General features: G+C 34.1%; 1 protein-coding gene across 7 annotated transcripts in view; it reads left to right on the top strand.

Moving 5' to 3' along the window:
- Positions 1-19,786, top strand: part of LOC106880102 (steroidogenic factor 1) — a 261,360-nt gene extending 241,574 nt beyond the window's left edge. For all 7 annotated transcript variants that reach the window (XM_089347879.1, XM_089347884.1, XM_089347892.1 and 4 more), the window contains 5 exons: positions 208-1,104; positions 6,694-6,873; positions 8,549-8,991; positions 11,191-11,443; positions 14,886-19,786. In XM_089347879.1, coding sequence (XP_089204005.1) covers positions 210-1,104; positions 6,694-6,873; positions 8,549-8,991; positions 11,191-11,443; positions 14,886-15,163 — 2,049 coding nt within the window. In that variant the 5' untranslated portion in view covers positions 208-209 and the 3' untranslated portion in view covers positions 15,164-19,786. The remainder of the gene's footprint in view (positions 1-207; positions 1,105-6,693; positions 6,874-8,548; positions 8,992-11,190; positions 11,444-14,885) is intronic.
- Positions 19,787-22,259: the final 2,473 nt, after the last annotated feature.

The raw sequence follows: 22,259 nt of genomic DNA, 5'->3' as shown, positions 1-22,259 counted from the left end.
TATATCATATAAAATGGAAGTTTAAGACTGTTTTCTTAAAGTCTGTGATTTTTAATTTTATATTATGATTTTTTAATGGTTTCTAATCAAGAAATATCCAAAGAATTCCTTTGTTTTTACATTTTGTGATTTTGCATTATTTTCATTATATTTTCTTTGAAACAGGTGAAGATGTTTACCATCCATTCTTTGTTTCTTTTTCTTCAGGAATGAGCTGCACAGGTGAGGTTGGCATCTCACCAGTCTTGCTGCAGGTTATTTCACATACCCTTACATCTTCTGAGGTGAATTCTGAAAATTGTCTAAACAATAATTCTCATGAAAAACACCGCGACACCAGTGGATTCAGATTACAGGAATGCAAATCGAAGGATATTAAGCCTAATATCTTGCAGGTCAATGCAAACCAAAATTCTGAGAAGAAAATACTCCCTATTCTACATGGGCTACACCAACCCACAGAATCTCTCATCAGTCAAGTTCAAATGGATTCTAATGGCATCACAGAAAATGTCACGGAGACCACTCCAGATCTAAAGGCAATGCTTAAACTAAAACTTGATCAGGGAGCAAATGTGAAACCCAATTCAAATTCAGTGTTATTCTCACAGAGTGACCCAAATGTTGTAAATGTATTTACAGCAATAAACAACAATGAGAATAAAAGCAAGAATCTGGTTTTTGAATTAAATCAAACCATTAAGATTGATGGAGTGAAGTGTGGTGAACATGAAGAGGTTATAGTGTGTTTCAATCGAGACAGTTCTTCAGTGCCATCTCCTGATAATGATGTTATAGTCTCAGACTCTGACAGCGGCATTGTAGATGCCTCCAAGAAAAGACATTTACCTCCAACAAGCGATCAGGAATCACAGTCTTCTCCATTGAAGTATACTCGTCTTGAAGAAGATGAAAGTGGCAGAGGAGATGAGGAAAACAGCAACAGTACCTCACAGTCTGCCTCTAACATTCATGCAGTCTATATTCATCCAGAAGAAATTGTATCTTTAAAAATTCCAGTTTCTTCAGTGACCAATAGCAATTCTCCATCTAAAGATGCCATAGACAAAGAAAATTGTCCAATCTGTAGTGACAAAGTATCTGGTGAGTTTCACTTTTCTTTTTTAACATTTTTTTTCCCTATGATCACACAACTAAGATGATATATTTTTGTATAAATTTTTTACATTTGTTTTTAAGTGTTTTGGTTCTGGGGAAAACAGTGGAGTTCAAAGTCATCACAGGCCCTCCAAAACCAGTGAGATTGATGTCATAAATGTTCCTATTGCTACGCCTCAGCTATGAAATAAAGTAGAGCATGTTTATTTTCCTTGTCAGTCAAGTAAACTAGAACTCCTTAGTCTTGTAAAGAAAATGGGTAACCTTTCTAGTGCTGGTTCCAGAATAAAATGCACTCAATACACTCTTCAAAGTGATTGGCAATGGAATGGAGACAACATATAGTAAGCTCTTTATTCTTGTAAGGGTAAAATGCAACTTTTCTAGTGCTGGTGTCACACTAAAATGCACTCAATAAAATATGTTTAGATGTATGCACATCTCTGTGTGTGCTTGAAGGTTTGATTATATATGTTTCTGTGTCATCATCATCATCATCATCATCAGACTGATTTGGCATGGCTTTCTATGGCTGAATGCCCTTCTTAATGCAACCATTCTGAGAGTGTATTGGATGCTTTTACGTGCCACAGGCACAGATGCCATTTGCTTGACACTGGAGTGCTTTTACGTGCTGCCAGCACAGGTACCAATTTGCGTCACACCGATATTTGTCATGACTGCAATTTTGCTCAGCTTGATGGGTCTTCTTCTCAAGCACGACATAATGCCAAAGGTCTCGATCATTGCCTCTGTGAGGCTCAACACTCAAAAGGAACTCAGCCACTTTGCCTCCATGAGGCCCAACACTTGAAAGGAATTAATATTTGTGTATATAATTTCTTTTCTCTATCTTGTCTATGTCATATTTAAAACAAGAAGTATTTTTGATTTTCATCTTTCAATTCTTGATAAAGTGATTTGTCCATCTCATTAAAATTTATTACATATTTTTGTATATTAATTATATAATTATATGGATGACAATGTTTGTATTTCAACCATGGAAACAATTGAAATCTTCACTTTTTATTATTGGAGAAATATCCTTGAATAAAAACCAAAGATTCCACAGATATTTCAGAATTCCATTCTAAGCACAGGCATAGTTGTGTGGAAAAACAAAGTTGGCTTGTCAGCCACATGGCTTATAGTTCAGTCCCACTATAGCTCCACCAGGCCAATGAAAGCCTTGTGTGGGTTTGGTAACCATAAACTGAAAGAAGCCCATCATGTGTGTGTGTGTTCATATTTTCCTTGCTTTCACTGGGTTGTAAACAATGGTCTCCTGACTGCAATTTTTGCCTGCAGTCTACCAAAAATCAATACTTGATAGACTGAAAGATTACCTTACTTGGAAATAAATAGGATTGATGACAGAAAGGGCATCTGACCATAAAAGAATTCTGCTCCAGTGTACTCTCATCTCCTCATGCAAGCATGGAAAAGTAGGCATTATAATGTTGATGAATATACACACATTATAATCATGATGATTATATATATCATCATTCATCAGTGTTTAATGTCCATTTTCCATGCTGGTGTGGGTTAGACAGTTTGACTGGAATGAAGAGTCAGAGCTCCAGTATCAACTTTAACATGTTTCTACAGCTGGGTGCCCCTCCTGATGCCAACCACTTTACAGGGTGTACTGAGTGCTTTTATTTTTCATGGCACCAGCACTAGTAACTCACAGGACAAGACCCTCCTCATCTGAATGTGTGTAGTATTGAGAGAGGTGAAAGTATGATATAGTGACAGAACAGATGTCTTACTGAAGAGGAGATACATGGCTTCCTCAGCTGGAACGAGAGAGACAAATGGTGAGTGTACCCTCAAGGTACAAGATAAATCTAAGTGAGAGAATTATGTATACATACATATATAATCATGATAACGGTGATTATTTTCTCAAGATTTATTTAGAATTATGAAACCTTTAATCTGTGCTAAAGAACAACTAAGATTTATTTACTAATACTTTTTGATTTGGAATTTTGCCACAATATCTGCGATAAATAGAAAATATTCAGCCTTGAAAATGAAAACTATAGATTTCATTAAACGATAGACATTAGTTTGAAATTTAGATTGTTTTGTAATTTAATCACTTGATAACAAAATATTTTTTCAGTTTTATGTAACCGTGTTTTGATTTAAATGATATTAAAACTAATGTTTACTCATTTTTATTTTATTTTTAAAATATTGGGCGACTAAAAATCATATATTTTCTAAGGAGAAGTTGTATTAGTGAGAGCACACACGTGTGTGTGTGTGCTATATCAAGTTACCAGTGTAAATTGTTGAACACAAGAGGAACAGAAACAGTCTGATTTTCAAAACTGTCTGGTCATAGCTGGAACACCTTTGATGATAGAAAGGCCTGACAATAACTATATCTAGATATTAACCTCAATCATCATCATCATCATCATCATTTAACGTCCTTTGACTGAGAATTGGTAAGCCAGGAGGCTGCACCAGGCTCCAATCTGATTTGGCAAGGTTTCTACAACTGGATGCCCTTCTTAATGCCAAACACTCCGAAAGTGAAATGAATGAAATTAAGGAATTTATTCATTTAATACCCATCTTTCCATGTTGGGAAGAATTGATTTTTGAGGTAGAATCTTATGGTTGGATGCTCTTCCTGTTGCCAACCATTGCCTGAGCAAAGGAATCTTCATATTCCACAAGTCTTCAAAAGCACTGAGCAACTGTTCATAATGCTGACACAGAATGTCAACATCAACCATTTCACTCAAACTGACAAATAGCAACATTCACGTACATTGCGCATGTGCACACACACTCACACAGATATATGGCTATGTGGTTAAGAAGTTTGCTTTGCAACCATGTAAATTCTAAAATTCTATTGTTATTTTAGAGGTTGGCTTTCTGCATTCACATATTTCCGGCCATTTTGTGTGACTATCTACAACTACTAGATAATACACACCATTTAGTGGCCCTGCAAAATCTATATGCAATCTAGACCAAGGTACGTCAGTGTTGGGCTAAGGTTGAATTTTTACAGGTGGTGCCTTTACTGCCAGGACACAACCCATGCAGGCTTTCACCAGTTTTTCCAATATCCTGATCCATGTTCAGCCAGTAAATGTAGCTTCTCATAAGTGCCTTCATCCTCCCAATTCCTGGATGTCCAACGTGAAATTCTTTCAACATTTGATTTTGTGAAGAATCAGGTACTACAACCCTCTGAGCATACCTAGCATTTCAAATCAGTGTTACGCTCAGCTACATAAGTTTTTTTCTTTAAACATATCTTTCTTGCAGTTCTATATTTAAGAGATGAGGAATTATGTACATTTGAATAGATATTTGTCCTCATCCAGCCTTCATCATGGCATATGGCATAGTGGTTAAGAGCGCAGGCTACTAACCCAAAGATTCCGAGTTCAATTCCAAGCAGTGACCTGAACAATAATAATAATAATAACATCAAAAAATACCTTAGGAATGAGAAGCCAGGTTTGAAATTTTGCCAAGACACCTGATGAAGGCTGGAGGGTATATCAGCCGAAAGAACAAGATGAGGACAAATATCCGTCAAATGTAAATAATATATCTTTCTTGGCTTTAATTTTTAATTCGTTTAATGTGACCGGTAGTTCATGCACTATGTTGCAGAGTATATTTTTTATTTCCATTTCAAATTTTAAATTCTCCGACACCTTATTTGAACTGGCGTATGGACCATTTACATTATTAGAGAATGTTTTTATGGGTAGATTCCATAAATCAAATATCTCAATCTAGTTTGTCCCAAACAGGTTTATAGTATTTTCTGATACATAAACTTTAGCTTTCAGCATCTTCCCACGAAATGTCACTTCTGTTGTCATTTCACCTAAAAATCGTACTTGCTTTCCTGAAATACCACGAGCAATTTTTGACGTTTTCTTGAAAGTAGGCCTTCCAATCTTTTGCCATGTACCAATGTTAATTATCAAGATATCACTTCCTGTATCCAATTGCAAATTCATATTTACGTTATTTTTACAGATACAAATTTTCTTTTTTGACTTTTTTTCTTTAACCAACAATGTGAATTCTTATGTCCTGTTTTGCTACAACCAAAATAATTTTTATTAAAAAGACAATCCCTTTTAAAGTGTATTTTTCCACACCCATAGCATGATTTGAGTCTTGATTGTTTTATTTTCTCCTTGTTTGTTATAGGTCGACATGCCTGTATATTTACATCGTCTCTTTCAGTTTTTTCTGTGTCTTGTCATAGATTATCCTTTGGTATTCTTCCGCCACTGTTTGTAAAGTTAATTTAGTATCTTGCTCTAATTTTGTTAATATTCCAGCTCGTATTTCCCCATCCCTTTACAAAGATTAAATATTTGAACATGTCTGGGGTTAACTCGCTTGGCTTGAATTTTTCACATTCTTTGTTTATGATTCCTGCATACATAACAAAGTCATCTGTTTCATTTTTTTTTCAAATTCTGGCATTCCCAGTGAATGTTGAATAATGAAATCCTTTTGCTGGATATCTCTAATAAGCTAATTGTTTCCTTGAAACAAATTTCTGACAGATTCCCTGGCAAGATGTAATTACAATATTTTTCATGATGTGCCAGTGCTAATTTTCATAAAAGAAGCCTTATCTTCTTTTCCTCTGTCCAACTTTTACATTCTTCCTTAAATATTTCCCCATACTTTCTAAAGTATGCTGGAAACATGATCCTTTCTTCCGGATTATAAACAAATTACCCAATCGAATTGGTTACTCCATCCGCCAAAAATGAACCTGACATGTTCTTTGACAGCAGCAATAATTCTAAAAACTGCTGAGTTTGCTGTTATTGTTGCTATACCGCAGAGGCTAACAGTTCTTCCATGCTAAGAACTTGGAATGTCTCACTTTTATGAAATGGGCGATTTTATATTATTTTTCACTGCGTGAAATTCGAAACCTTGCCTCCACTTTTGTGAAGTGCCTGAAATTATAATCCTTGTCATCACTTTTACAAAGTAAGAGGATTTTTAATATTGCGTGTAGTTCAAATCCTTATCACCACTGTTATGATGTTTTGATATAATTTTAATGTATTTACGTTAAATGATGATGATAATGATGATGTGTTGTATTTAAACCAGTCATATCCAGCCAAAATATTCCTCCTGTTTTATATTCAAACTGGCCAGATGTGTCTTCTCACACCTACCCTATGATGTCATTCTAGAAATAAACAATCACATCATTGAAATCTCAAAGCTACAAGATTATTCATGTTGTTTTGAATTAATCGTGCATTAACAAGCATTTTATCTGACAAAGTAATCTAAATGCGAAAGATTACTTAGTTAATTCCACCACCTTGGGAGTCTTTTGTTGAATTTATTGTGTTTAGATATTTGGGCCAAGACTCCAAAAAATGACCCATCTACTGCCTTTCTTTCCTCAGTTTTGGAGGTTATGGTTATTGTTGATTCTTCAATGACTAAACTATAAAAAAAAAAAAACTTTTAGAAAAAACTTTTGTTCTAAAATTTATTCTTTTTATTTTTGTTTTGTGTTTGTTTATTTAGGTTACCATTATGGTATCTTCTCTTGTGAAAGTTGTAAAGGGTTCTTCAAGCGTACTGTACAGAACAAAAAAGTATATCAGTGTCATCAGAAAAACTGTTGTGAGATAAATGTCTACAATCGAAAGAAATGTCCTGCTTGTCGGTTTAATAAATGTCTTGAAAGTGGTATGTTATTGGAAGGTAAGAAGAATTTCAGTTTTTGTGAATTGCAAATTAACAAATTGTTCCATCAAACATTCAGTTCAATTTGACCCTGTATTGGTTGAATGTCTCATGACATAATCAGAAAAAGTTGACTCACACTCGTTGATCAATCCATTAGATTACATTTGACTAATTAGGTTTTGTTACAGTAATTGTACAGATAATGAAAACTAAAATAGGTTAAGTTGTTTTGATTGCAATTGAAGTATGTGGCTCTAAACAATTATTTTCTTAGTGAAGTTCAAAAAATTATAAAGTAGTAAAATTCACCAAAAACTACTTAGAATTTTTCTAAAAGAAAATAAAAACAAAAATGGGTTAAAATTATGACATCACATTTGATAGCCACTGTCTGGGTTTAGTGCAACAATGGAGTTCAGATTGTTTTAGTAAAATTGAGTTGGTCTGAGGTCAATGTAAACGGTAGGATCTGGGGAAAGTAGTGATGGTCTGCATTAATAATCATTAAATATAAACAATATAAGTAGAATGAACTGGTTTACAATGAAGAAGATGAAAAGTCTGTTTTGGACAGTATACTTCAATTGGGGAATACAAGTAACTATGAATGCTAACTGGTGTTGATAGTTCAGAATAGCAAATAATGTACTAGTAATTAATGTCAGTGTTAGAGAGAAGTGTGAGAGCCAAGACAAGTTCAATGCAGTTACTAAGAATAACTTCAGAGAAAGTTAAGATGTAATGGATGTACTTAATGCTAGAGAAATTATAGTTGAATAACTACTGGAGATAGGGATGGAGTGATGGGGGCAGTGGATAAATTAGAAAAGATAAGAGAATAAACAGATAGTCTTTTATGGTGACACTCTGGTGAGAGGAGTGATGTGATGGGGTAGTTGGTTCCACGCATAAAAAGATATTACCTTTCCGAACTAAGTTTAGACTAGGGAGCATAACCTGACCAAGAAAGATGGCTTAGAGAGAGAGCATGAGAAATTTGGGTTTCAGAGAGTAACAAGATGTGTAGCTTGAATGTTGGTAGATGGTAGGAGGAAACCTGGTTAAACCAAAATCTTTGGAGGTTGGTAAAGAGGAAGCAGAATTGTTCTGCAGACTGATTAACAGATCTCTAATGGAAGTCCCAAGGCTCAGTGAAAGGATTCTTTGCCTTGGAAGATAAGAACTGGTATCAGTGTGGGGGGAGGTCAAAGAACTGGCAGAAAGGTGGCTTCAGACAGTGCAACACATACAACAGCCATACCAACAATCCAACATGCACACACACATGAAACTTATTTTCTTTAATAACAATCTCAGCAAAATCTAATCTCCAAATAAAATGAGCAAATTTATATCAATTAGACTGCATTGCACTCACTGAATTCAAGTTAATTTATCAGCAAGTAAAATGCTATCATTTCAAATTATGGATACAAAGTCTTCTTGCTTCTGGCTCCTTAAAATAGTTCATCTATCTATAACTAGCTTCCATATAAACCATGCTGAGATGTCACGAGTGTGACAAAATCCTTCTATGAGAATTAGGATTTCTTAATTAGTTACAATTATTATGATGATATTAGAATGGGTAATTAGACGAAGAATTCAGAGTTGCACTTGTTGTTTCATCTGATTGCATTTTGCATGCCTTTATTAACTTCTTCTCTCCTACTTTCCATTTACTTTCTAGCTATCCGTCTTGATCGTACACGTGGTGGTAGAAGTTCATATGATGGCTGTTCACCGCATGGTCGTACACGTGATATTGTTGACAAACAGAAACTTCAGAAATTGACCACAGTGAAACCCAACAGTCATCATCAACAACAGCAGCATTCCCAACGGTCAGTGACCATTCCAAATATGGCAATACAGAAAGTTGGTCAGAACAAGGCTAGTCAGCTTGTTGCTATACTAAGCCGTAACAGTAGTTCTGATGACAAAAAACCTTTTGTTCCACAGATTCTTACAGACATTATGAATTTAGAATCATTACTCTGTGATGATGAACCAAACACTCAAATTCTATTGGAAGACCCAACAAGTTACACTTCTCTGATGCAAATCACTGAAGATCGTCTTTACAAAATTGTACGCTGGGCCAGGAATCTTTCTCAGTTTGCATCAATTTCTGTGAGTATTGCTGTATTTTTTTTTTTTGTCTATAACAGTGACTGCGTAATTTTACCTTTTAGTTCGCATTTCAAAAACAATCATAACTTGATATGAATGTTTTTTGTTGTTATTGTTTAGCCCTGCGTCAGCTCTGAGTAGATCAGAGGTGTTCTAGCTGTAACCACCTTGTCTTTTTGTATATCTGGACAACATTGTTCAGTGTGTCCTTCCTTCATCCCCTCTTTTAAGACCTAGTTGGATGTGATATGGGGAAGTTAAATTACTATTTCTTTCAGATTTGGTAAACATGTAACAGCTCCTTCATTGGTTTGTTTGTCTATTGAGTCAGACAGAGAAAGAGAGGAGCTGAAAAAATTGACATTGTATTTCTGACAAAGTAAGAAGCCTGTGAAATAATGTCAGGTCTTCCTATTAACCCTTTTGATAACAACCCACCCGAGACCATTCTGGATCTATGATACAAAAGTTCCTTTTCTAAAACAATCTAAAAAAACCTTCCCATCAAAATTTCATGTTCCAAACAGTAGCTTAATATCAACAGTTATTTTACTAAATCCAACATTAGTTTTGAAATTAAGTGAAGCAAAAGTAGTGTATTTCAGTAGAAATATGATAACAAATAGGTTAAACGAAAACTGGAAGAATGTATCAGAGAGACAGAAGATTTTAAGATTTTAATCCAACAGTGTATCACAGTGGTGATTTTTGTTTCTTTGTCTAATCTATTGTTTACAGTGTATTGCTGGGTTTTTTTTTTATTTACTCATACAAAACAAACCAAGTATTTTTTTCTACCATATTTACTATTAGGTTTAATTATTTTGTAACATTATTTCTAATGAAAATATTCTACCTGTGTCTAAAGAATTTCAAAGGGTTTGGTAAAATAATTGTAACCTATATATTAGTATATTATTCAAGGGTTTGTAATACAATTTAATGGGTCCTCATATAAAATTACAATGGGATTTTTATCAACTGCAATCTGGTGTTGTTATTCATGGAATAAAAATGGTTTTGAGATAGGGAAGTTTTAATTTAGATGTGAATATGATAATACAGCTAGTTCCTGGTAGGATGGTAATATTTGGACCAGGGATAGTCAGAGGTAGGTTGGTATCAAAAAGATTAACAAAAAATTATCATAAAATCTGGTATTATTTGATACTCTCTCAAACTTCTTCCCTGTATATGATTAGAAGTTGTTGGTCTGAGTAAAAAGAATCAAATATCTTGATAGATAAAATATCCACCATTCGGTATTTCAGAATAATTTGAAACATTTTCATCAACAGAAAATAGATCAATCATTGTTGATATCAGATCTAATACATGGCATTGCTACTTTTTAAAACTGGTTTCATTTATCGATTGCAAAAACCTCATTTTAGAAAAAAGTTATTTCTTGTACATGTAATCTTGAATTTACATCACCTTCTCTTACCCTCAATAGCACTAACAACAATAATAAAGAGCAAGATGATAAGATAAAGAAAGTGGAAGAAACCAGTCCATAGCTTTTGCTGCCATCAATCCCAAGGAATCACAGATGACTAAACAACCAAAGTGTCATTAGTTCACATCCTAGTCCAGGGCATTCAGATCTTGATGGTTAGATCTACTGACAATGGCTACATTCACCTTTAAAGATACCTTCAGCTGATATAACTTGTCACTTGACAGTAGTATCACTGACAAATGTTGTATTTCATCTAAGATAGATCTTTATCAGCAACAAAAATTTTCAAGTCAAGAAAGCCTCTATTGAGGTACTCTACCTGCTACAAATAACATTCAGATCTCGCCTCATGTCTCATCCTACTTACCTTAATCCTTTTGTTACCATATTTCTTTTGTAATACACTACATTTTTTTTTTATTGATTCTAAAAACACAAAGTATTACTGTCATTATCAAAACTGGTATTTGGAATAATAATTTAAAATGAAATTTGTTTGAAGTTTGTATCCTCAAGGTAGGAGCAGTTTTGGGGCAGATTGATATGAAAGGGGTTAAAATACATGAAATAAATATGTACTGGGTAATTCAGTACTGGATACATAATATATCAGAAAAGCAGATGGGATGAACATGGCTTAAATGCAAAATCAGTTTTCCAAAGCTTCTAAGGTGAAGTCATAATTTCTTAAAGACTTTTGTCCCTCAAATATATTTGATTTTCTTTTTATTTTCCAGACTGATGATCAAATACTGCTACTTCAGAATTGTTGGTCAGATCTTCTTCTGCTAGAGTGCTGTTACCGATCTAAAGAGAAACCATCTGAAATCCGCCTTGCTCAAGGAGCCACTCTTTCAGTGAAAACAGCAAAATCTCTTGGTCTGGGCAGTGTAGTGTCAATGGTTGTTGAGTTAGCTGAGCAGTTAAACCGACTTAAAGTAGATCTTTATGAATTTGTTGGTCTGAAAGTATTGGTGCTCATCACTCCAGGTAAAGGAATTTTTTTATCAATTATCTCTTTAGAAATTTTTCCTTCCTTTCATTCATTCCATGTATTGTTAATGTTAACTCCTTGATTAAGAGTGAATTTACCTTGACAGTATTTGGTTGAATGATTTGATCTTCTAGTTAGGTGAAATATTGAAACGTTTAGTTGTTTAATCTTTGATTGCCCTATTCTTTTGTTTTTATGAGGTTGAAGGATATTTGAAATGAGACGTCAATCTGCAGAAAAGTGCCAGAATCTCTACGTTTCTACAAGAACCATCAGAAAGATGTTTGAGATCTGAGGAGACTTGTTACCAAACCTCTGATAATATCTCATCATCATCATTGTTTAATGTCTGCTTTCCATGCTGGCATGGGTTGGACAGTTTGACTGAGGTCTGGAGAGCCAGCAGCTGCACCAGGCTCCAATCTGATCTGGCAGTGTTTCTACAGCTGGATGCCCTTCCTAATGCCAACCACTCCGAGAGTGTAGTGGGTGCTTTTTACATGCCACTGGCACAGGATCCACTCAGGTGGGCCTGGCATCGATCACGTTAGGATAGTGCTTTTTATGTACCACCGGCATGGGAGCCAGTCAGAGGGTACTGGCATTAGTCACATTCAGATAGTGCTTTTTACATTCCACTGGCACAGCGAGCCAGTCAGGGGACACTGGCATTGACCACGTTCGAATGGGGGCCAGTTGGGGCACTGGCCACAACTTCGATTTTGGTTTTACTTGACTCAACAGGTCTTCTCAAGCATATCATATTGCCCGATGCATCAAGGGTACTCTTAAATGGGCCAGACATACAACACTGGCATCGGCCATGACTGTGATCTCACTTTAGTTGCCAAGTCTTCTCAATCACAGCATATCTTCAAAGGTCTGTCTACTGTCATTGCCTCTGTGAGGCCCAATGTTCGAAAGTCATGCTTCACCACCTCATCCCATGTCTTCCTGGATCTATCTCTTCCACAAGTTCCTTCCACAGTGAGGGAGTGGCACTTTCTCACACAGTTATCCTCATCCATACGTAACACATGACTATGCCAGCACAGTCGTCTCTCTTGCACACAATATTTGATACTTCATGTCCAACTTTTCTCTCAGGGCACTTACACTCTGTCATGTATGCACACTGACATTACACATCCAGCAGTTCATACTAGCTTCATTTCTTTCAAGCCTACGCATGTCCTCAGCAATCATGGCCCATGTTTCACTGCTGTGTAGCAGAGGTAGGAGCTCCTTGAACTTTGCCCAGGCAATTCTTATTTAGTTAAATTAACATGTAATACCCATTGTATAATGATAATAAATAATAATTATTATTTTGGCATAAGGCCAACAATGAGGTGGGGGGTGTCTGTTACATCAACCCCAGTATTTGAAGAGTACTTTGATCCTTTCAGGATTAAAAGAATAAAGACAAAGTTGGGATTTGAACTCACAATAATAATAATGTTGATTATTTAGGCACAAAGCCAGCAATTCTGAGATGAGTGGGTAAGTCATAATCATCGTCTCCGGTATTTGACTGATGCTTTATTTTATCAATCCTGGAGGTAAAGTGGACCTCATCAGAATTTGAAATCAGAATGTAAAGAGCCAGAAGAAACACCACAGAGCATTTTATCCAACATGTTTACAATTTCACCCACTCACTGCCTTCTTGATTTGTAATAAATTAGCTGGCCCTGTGCCGTCAAAAATTATGGCTAATTGTAGTATTTTATATATAGATAAAGACAAAAGATAGAATATGGATGGTAAATCAAATTAATATACTTGTCAATGTTATCTAGAGGTTGTCTTTTGAGATGTGACATCAATCATCGTTTGTTACTGAAAAAACGCTGGTTCACATACAAACAGTCACATACTTCCCTTGTACACACACATATATACTCACACAGAGTTGAAACGCTGTTTGATTTTTCTTTTCAGCATTGAATGTTCACCATCTCACTTCCATTGCACACACACCTCCCTTTTACATATACTCACACAGAGTTGAAACACTCACTATCAGTTTGCCATCACCCCTTCCTTTCATTCATATGTTGTGACAGAGAAAAACACAAGTGTATTATTATAGTAGATCCTTTCTACTGTAGGCACAAGGACTAAAATTTGGGGGGATGGGGATAGTTGATTAAATTGACCTCAGTGCTCAACTGGTACATATCAAACCCTGAAAGGATAAAAGCAAAGTTGACCTCGGCAGAATTTGAACTCAGTATATTAAGACATGCAAAATGCCACTAAGCATTTTGCTTGGTGTGCTAATCATTCTGCCAGCTCACTGCCTTAATTATTTCTACTATAAGCACAAGGCCTGAAATTTTAGAGGGAGGGAGCTAATCAATTACATCAACCCCATTGCTCAAAGGATGAAAAGTAAAAGTTGACCTCAGCAGAATTTGAACTTGGAACACATAGCTGGAAGAAATACTGCTAAGCTTTTTGTTTGGTGAACTAACAATTCTAACAGCTCAACACTCTTAATAATAATAGTTTTTAGCTTGGGTATGATACCAGCAATTTTGAAGGGAGTGAGGTTAGTTGATACCATCAATCTTGGTACTTGACCGGTACTTTGTTTTTCATCCCTCTAGGGAAGAAAGGCAAAGTTGACCTTGATGGAATTTGAACTCAGAACATAAAGTCACAAGTTGTATTAATAATAATTTTTGTGAGTTATGTAATTTTTTAGATTGGCAAACAGCCTAACCATCTTATAAGGTGGCATAAATAGACTATTGAATACATGGTTGTGATCTATTTTAAGAAAAACAAACCTAGAGGTACAAATCTTAACAGAGTAAGACATTTAGTATGAGATCTACCATTTCTGCCACCCCTCCATCCTAATTATTGCTATTAATAATTACAACAACCATCATTGATAATTACAGAAACATCATATAAACAACACACTACCTTTGGTTAAATGTTGAGGCATCTTTCATGATATCCTATTAGACTATACTTCATGTTGAATAACTATACTCTATTCCATTCTATATTTTCTTTATGAAACTGTATCAGTGACAGAAAATACTTCAACTCTAAACTATTTTCGACGAACATTTAGAGACAGGGCATTCAATAAGTGGGGAAAGACAGACTCACTTTTGATTACATCCAAGAAGTCATTCAGCTGAAAGACATAAAAATAATTTTCTTAAATAGACACAAGGCCTGAATTTTGGAGAAGGTAGCTACTTGATTAAATTGACCATAACCCCCGACCAGTGTGTGACTGATACTTTATTGACTCCGAAAGGATGCAAAGCAAAGTTGACCTAGGTGGGATTTGAACTCAGAATAAACAGTCTATTATTATTATTATTATTATTATTATTATTATTATTATTATTATGCTGTGTTTGATATTCCTTGTCCAACTAAGTTTTTTTTCTTCTTTTTTCTCCTCAGATGTAAAGGGTTTGAAACATCCAGAAACAATCAGAGAACATCAAGAAAAGCTATGTGAAGCATTGGATATGTACACGGGTAGCCATTACCCTCAACATCCAAACAAATTTGGAGAAATGATCCTTACTTTGCCCATCTTGTCTCGTATCAGCATTAAAGGAAAAGAACTCATAACAGACACTCAGCTTAATGACATTTCATCATATGGGCTTCTCTATGAACTGCTGAAGGGGGAGAATGCTACTAAAGAATCTCATAGCACTCCAGAAAATACTTGAAACATTGCAGATTGAAATTCAATTTGTTTTTATTCCTGTTACAGTTTGGTTCTCTAATGGGTTTTTTTTTTTTTTTATCTCTTCAAACTGTCGCTGTCGATAATTATATCATGTCACTTCAAAATATTCCTATGGGCAAAAATCTCACCACCTCATTTTTGTAATATTTTTTGACTGTAAAATGCGTGTGTGTGTGTGTGTGTGTGTGTGTGTGTGTGTGTGTGTGTGTGTGTGTGTGTGTTGCAACTTTGTTTATCACTGCTTAATTATTTTACAAATTTCTCTACTGAAAATTATTTATGTTCATAATTTCCATAATGTAATGACTTATGTTTTTTTTTTCTGTCATTAATTATTATTATTATTTAATGAAGATTATTTTCCAAATGTAGCAGTGTTGTGATTCACCAAACATTCGTAACGAGTAAATTTCTTATTTAGAGGGCTAGTCTAAATACTTTAAAAACAAAAAAATTAGATGCTTTTTTTTTTTAGCCACCAAATTGAGTTTTTAATAGACAAATTTTAGTGGATTTCTATTTTTTTGTTTAGAGGAATTATTGATTAGTATTTTGTTTGTTTTTATAAAATGAATTCTGTATTTGTTTTAGTCTAGTATTGTAATCATTAAAAAAAAACAAAACAAAAAAAACTCAACTCTCATTTCTCTGCCACCACATTTCATATAACCTTATGTCTGAGAGGCTTCTTTCCCTAATGTCAAATTAAACTGTGGTTTAAAATCAGTTTCTTTTAAATAAATCAGGTAATTAATATTCAGAAATAACTATTGAATTTTAAATGATCTGACATTAGTACACAAGTGTCTTGAAGGTTAAGTTTCCAGGCAAGAGAAATTATTGTAAAATATATCATGTAAATACATTTGAGAAGCTTACGGTAATGTTCTTGTGATAAATTCGTTTAAATGAAAATTTATAATTTCATATGCGCATACATGAGGGGGTTTTTTGTTTCGTTTTGTATTTTTTTTTTCTCTCGACTAAAATATCTTCCCAATTTGGTTGAAGGTCAGAGCTGGAATCTGTACAGTTTTATCAACATTTTAAGCTTGATTGGTGCAAAAGAGTGAAAAAGTGAATTAAAATGTCAACATTTGTCATTGGCAATCATTCAGATACAAAAATATATCATCAGTTTTCATTTTAAACTATATTTTTATGATTCAGACATTTTTTTAAAAGTCAGTGTTTAGAAATTTTGGGAATCCAAATGGGAAAAATGGTCAAACTCGCTCACAAATTAAGAAAAGTAAAAATGTGTTTCTGCAAAAACCAAAAATATAAAAAAAGAAAAAAGATGGCAGTGATCAGTTTCATTTTCTGTTGCCATGGTTGCATGTATTTTTATGAAACTCACCTGCATTTTTAATTATCTATACACACAAACATGCATGTATGTGTGAGAGAGAGAGTGTGTGTGTGAGTGACAGGATGAGAGAAAATTTGTACAGTGTCCCTAACATACATTTTTATTATTTCAACTTATAAATGATCTAAAACCCTAATCTTTCCACAGTAAATAACAGAATGTTACTTGAAACAATTTATAAAATCTCAGTCGGGATTTTTTTCTCATTTTTTTTTTTACATTGTCAAACTCAGCTCTAACTTTGTAAAAGTTCTGAGGCTTTATAAAAAGTAAAAACAATACAAAAAAAAATCAAATGAAAAAATTTGATTATATTTTTATGGTTAGAAAATAAATTCAATATTATTTCTATACATGTCCTTGGTTCCCCCATATAATTACTGAACATCACAGTACTGTTTGTAAATCTTACAGCATTATACTGGTTATTTTATATGGTCAATTGTAAATTAACAGTTTGTGTTAGACAAAACCCAGGCAGTTTTCCTTCAACAGATTTATGGCACAAATATATCTGATCAAGAAAAAACATTTAATTGGTGTATCTAGCTTTGGCTGTTCTATTTCTATCATGGCTATTCTGATTTAAGACTTTAAAACATTTTGAAGAATGTGTGGAGTTTGTTGGTTGCTACATCAAGCAGCTGAAATAAGTGTAAAAGCCATCTTGCTAGTTTATCTATCTCTTCAATTAGCTGGCTAATAGGCTTCAGAAACTAAACGTAAGTAGTTTCAATCCTATTTGATGACAGCTAAAATGTTATTTACTCATCCTACTGATGTCAGGATGGAAAGTGGATATTAGATAATGATAATGATGATCTATTGGCCATAGAAAACTCTAAAACACTTTCTCTTCCAAGTCAGTGAAGTTCAGTTCATAGTATACAAATTAACATTCACTGTGAGGCCTTGCAGCAGTCGTAGGTTAGGAGTTACATTGCTTTGCTTTGAACTATTGTTCAAGGTCATTTACAGTAACTGCAGATATTATTATTATAGCGGCAAGCTGCCAGAATCGTCAGCACACCAGGCAAAATGCTCAGCGGCATTTCGTCTGTCCTTACATTCTGAGTTCAAATTCCACCAAGCTCGACTTTGCCTTTTATCCTTTCAGGGTCAATTAATTAAGTACCAGTATAACACTGGGGGAGGTCGATGTAATCAGCTAGTCCCCTCCTCCACAAAATTTCAGGCCTTGTGTCTTTAGTAGAAAGGATTATTATTTATTATTATTATTATACAAACTTGTCCTGTTAACATCATTATATTTTATTGAATTCAAATTGAATATTTGATGACCATTTGAATTTGGAATGATTTGATTAAACAGCCATAAAATTATGTTAAGTTCCCAGAAAACTGTATTTACAATACAGATTCACTCTATTAATATGGTTTTCTTTTAACTTCTTTGTACCTATAATTTCCAGCCACAGTCAGTAGCATGGAAGGTAATGGCTACGCTGGGCTGGCTGGTCCATGGCACATTTACATGAACATAAAGACTATGGTTGTGACCCAACAACACACTAATGGTTAGAGGACATTTTAGTTGAATTTTTGGATAATGAACAGCTGTTAGAACTAATAGTTAGTTAACTAGAATTGCTGAGTGGAAACTATAGCCTATAAAATTACTTCTTTTTTTTTTCAATGTAGAAGAGATATGGGTATATTATTAATAATTTCCTTAAATATTAGAATTATTGTTCAGCTAGAGCAAGAGTTGGCAAACCAGGGTAAATTACCCCAAGTGGGGGTAAAAATGAAATTCTTGGAGGTAATGAGGACTCATTAGACATAAGTAAAATTATATAAAAAATGTGTTCCTTGTTACGAGAGAAATTTTTCTTCTGGCAACACTGCTTCTGTCCAATGTAATGGACATGTAAATCGATTCAATAAACCTTTTGAATTCAAAGAATCTAGGATTTTCTTCCATTCAAATCAAGGAGGTAAAATCGGCGTAAATATATTTTGGGTTAATTGGTTAAAAAAAGTTCCCCGACCCCTGAGCTAGAGAATGAAATGAGGAAATATAACAGATAAATCAAATATGATGTTTAATAGAGAATGTTGAGAGAACACAATAATAAAAAAGGTAACTAAGAAACTGTTTCATAGGGAAATGTATTTCAACATACCTAGAGTTTTAGGTATCAGACTTGAAAATTCTGGTAAAGCAGTGGACCCAAGGATGGAGTTACACATGTCAAAATGTGTGTCAAATAAGAAATACCGCCAATAACCAGTCAAGAGAGCCTCTCTAGGGTTACCCAACTTGCAAGAAATAGAAGTGAAATCTCACATTGTGCTTGAAAAAAATGATGGGATGGTCATGTTTGGAGCATCTTGATCGTAAATCTGAATCTTTTCTTGTCCAACCATGACTGGGAATGAACAATTTTCATATAAGTCATACTTTGCTTAGTGTTTAGAATGTCATCCATAACTCAACTATTTCTCTTTTGTTTTATAAAATAAAAACATGGCTGTCCATACGTTAATGAAGATTTATAGGTTTGAATAACCAGTTTTATGACATTTTGTAATAAAGTTTAAATAACTAGATATTGCCTTAAATGGCTTTGATCGATGGAAACAAATTATGGAAGCAATTTTTAACTGTGGTCATAAACACGTCATTTTTGTATTTCATTTTGGTTCTTTTTCTTTTTTTTAAATTAACAATATCATTCCTATTTAAAGATTTTCTGAAATACTTTCTAATCTTATAAAATAAGTAGAGTTATAAATATTTCACTATGTTTGTATAGTGTTTTCTATTTACTAATACATATAATAGTGGTTCGTTGTGACTAGGTACAAAACGATGTTAATAAACAAAATTAAAGGTGACTGACCTAAGATGATGACCAATTGTAATCAAATTTTACAATGGATTAAATTAGTTGGAAATTCTTAACTTGATTAAGGTTTAAACATAGTTCAGTATATTATACAAGATAAATGGAGCTTAGTGTGTTGTCAGAAGAAAGAAGTGTTCCAAAGTTGAACTTCCTAAACCAAATTCTATATTTTTTCTAACCACGTTTTGTGTGTGCATGTATTGTGTCAAGAAGAAGTAGAAGGTGTTTGTAATTTTCTTATTTGTCAGAAAATAATCAAGAATTCCTTTTATAAATCATTTGTATTTCTGTACGTATGGTTGAGTTATGTAAACCGCTGTCTACTCTATGGAATTAAAGATTTGTTTGTTTTTTTTTACCTTTCTTTTATGATTTTTTTAAAAAACTAAATGTTTGATATTAAAATTTTTAGTAAAATCTGTAATAGCAAATTAAAACAAGTTATAGATGTTGACAGTCCTTTACTCTTAGCTGGGCTATTCATAACGCACAGTCATAAATAGCACAGCTAAGGGTGAAATGCAGAGCAGACTGTTAAATCTCTACCTAACATATTGAGTTCTATACCAAATAATGTTTGCACTATGTAAAATATATTATTGATATATTTTACTATTATTACATTATTATATATAACATTTAATGATGATGGTTTGAATCTGTATAATTTTTCTAGTTGTAAAAACCTAAATTAACTTCTATATCACTAGATTTATAATCCACTAACAGGTTCTTTTGTGCCTGTAATTTTGGTATTTTCATATCTCAAATGAAAAATATGAATACATTAAAACATTTTACTCAGCAGTTTTAGTGTAGACTGTCAAAATCTACTTATTTTTCCTTTTTTTTTTTTATTTATTACTTTCCTGATCTTTTAATGAGTTGATTGTATTGCAAAAGACAGCTACCAAAGCTAAACAGAATAGTCTTGGGTTGTGTGGAAATCTCCTGATATCTGGGCTACTGCTGTTTTTCTAACAGAATTAAGTTGATTCTGTTGTATTTGGTCTTCCTCAAATCAAGCTGTCTTGATGTTAGTGCCTCCAAACTCTGCAATTGGTCATCAACTGTGCCAAGTTTAAAAAGTTAAAGATAAAAAAAGCTGACCATCGAATCTTCACTGACTTCTTTATTTTTATGTACCTGAGAGTGTCTAAGCACATTTCTTATGATTATGTTATATTTAACAACAGCTTTGTATGGTGTCATTGTGTAGAATGGTAGTTCTAGAGACATTCATTTCATTGTCTGCAATCATTATTCTAATTGGCTTAGTTGACATAATCATAATAAAACCATGATGACCCAAATGTCATTGCATTCCTACAACTGAGACTAAGCAACAGCTTGTAACAAACAATGACTACCTGAGTAAGCACAGTGCTGTAATCCTTGTAACTTTTGAATTCAGATGAACAAGATTCTGCTGCTAACTGCAGGCAGGAAGAAGCCTAAAACCCAGTTCTCTCACACCTGTTATTTTCTACACTGACATCAAAAAACATATAGTCATGAAGTATAATAGCAATTAGCCACAGAACATCTATAAAACTGCTCCAGTATGACACTCAAACAATATGTGTTCCTAATATAATACACTAACTTTATAAACACTCTTGACTCTTTTCTTACATCCAAATACAGCCTTTATGGTCTCTGTCCTATTGGTTACTCAAATAACCATTATTTAATCTAGACAACACACATTTGCATTGTACAACATACCTTGTCTCTTCGCTAGCTGTTGAAATTCCTCCAGTCTTGAACCAGTAAATCTTAGCCAAAACTATGCTTCACTTCTGACCCTAAGCAGGAGACTAGATAAGAGGGTTTCTACTAAATATGCAGCCACACCCTATTCGTTAACACTTTAACCATATAACTCAGTCTGTAGCACTTGTTGCTGATAAAGTTATCTTATTTTTTACCCTCTGATTTTTAGTTATAACATCCCACTGCAAACACACACTCACCCCAAAACTCTTCCCAATTACTACATTTTTCTCATGTTTCAACATACAATGTCCACACACACCGAACGTGGAAATGTCATCAAAGGAGCCCTTTATGAGATCACTTGACCTGCATATAAATGGCAGCCTACTATCCCTCAAATCACAGCCTATCATCTCAAAATAGGACACATTGGATTATGTAGTCCAAGGTACACTATGCCTGAAAAAAAAAAAAAAAGGCTGAGATGGTCTTAACTAGATACTGATATACCTTTGATCATAGGTCTTCTCAATCAGGGACAACTTAGTACTAAACAACATCTCTGATTATTCTAACCCAATAAGTTGACTAGCCCTGGTGGTGTTACTTTAATTTCTCACAGTCAGTGACTTTCACAATTAACTTTTCTATTCACCAAACTCTTAAGTATCTCTCCAGACATTTACATTTGACGGATATTTGTCCTCATCTTGTTTGTTATTAATACAACGTTTCAGCTTATATACCCTCCAGCTTTCATTACAGGCATATGACATAGTGGTTCAGAGCTACTAACCCCAAAATTCCGAGTTCGATTCCAGGTAGTGACTGGAATAATAATAACATTGAAAAATACCTTAGGAATGAGAACCCAGGTTCAAAATTTCCCCAAGACACCTGATGAAGGCTGGAGGGTATATCAGCTGAAACATTATGTTAACAACAAACAAGATGAGGACAAATATCTGTCAAAAGTAAATAATGTACATAATTCCTCATCTCTTAAATATAGAACTGTATCTCTCTCTATCTCTCTCTCCAGGGTCTATCCCCAAACATGGTGTATGTCTCATTCCTAAGGAAAACAACCTCTGTTACTGTACTATCCTGTC

The sequence above is a fragment of the Octopus bimaculoides genome, chromosome 1 (assembly GCF_046866305.1).
Source record: "Octopus bimaculoides isolate indiv1 chromosome 1, ASM4686630v1, whole genome shotgun sequence".
NCBI classification, from domain to species: Eukaryota; Metazoa; Mollusca; class Cephalopoda; order Octopoda; family Octopodidae; genus Octopus; species Octopus bimaculoides.
Note: the sequence above shows the minus strand (reverse complement) of the source record. Positions and strands in the feature narration are given on the sequence as shown.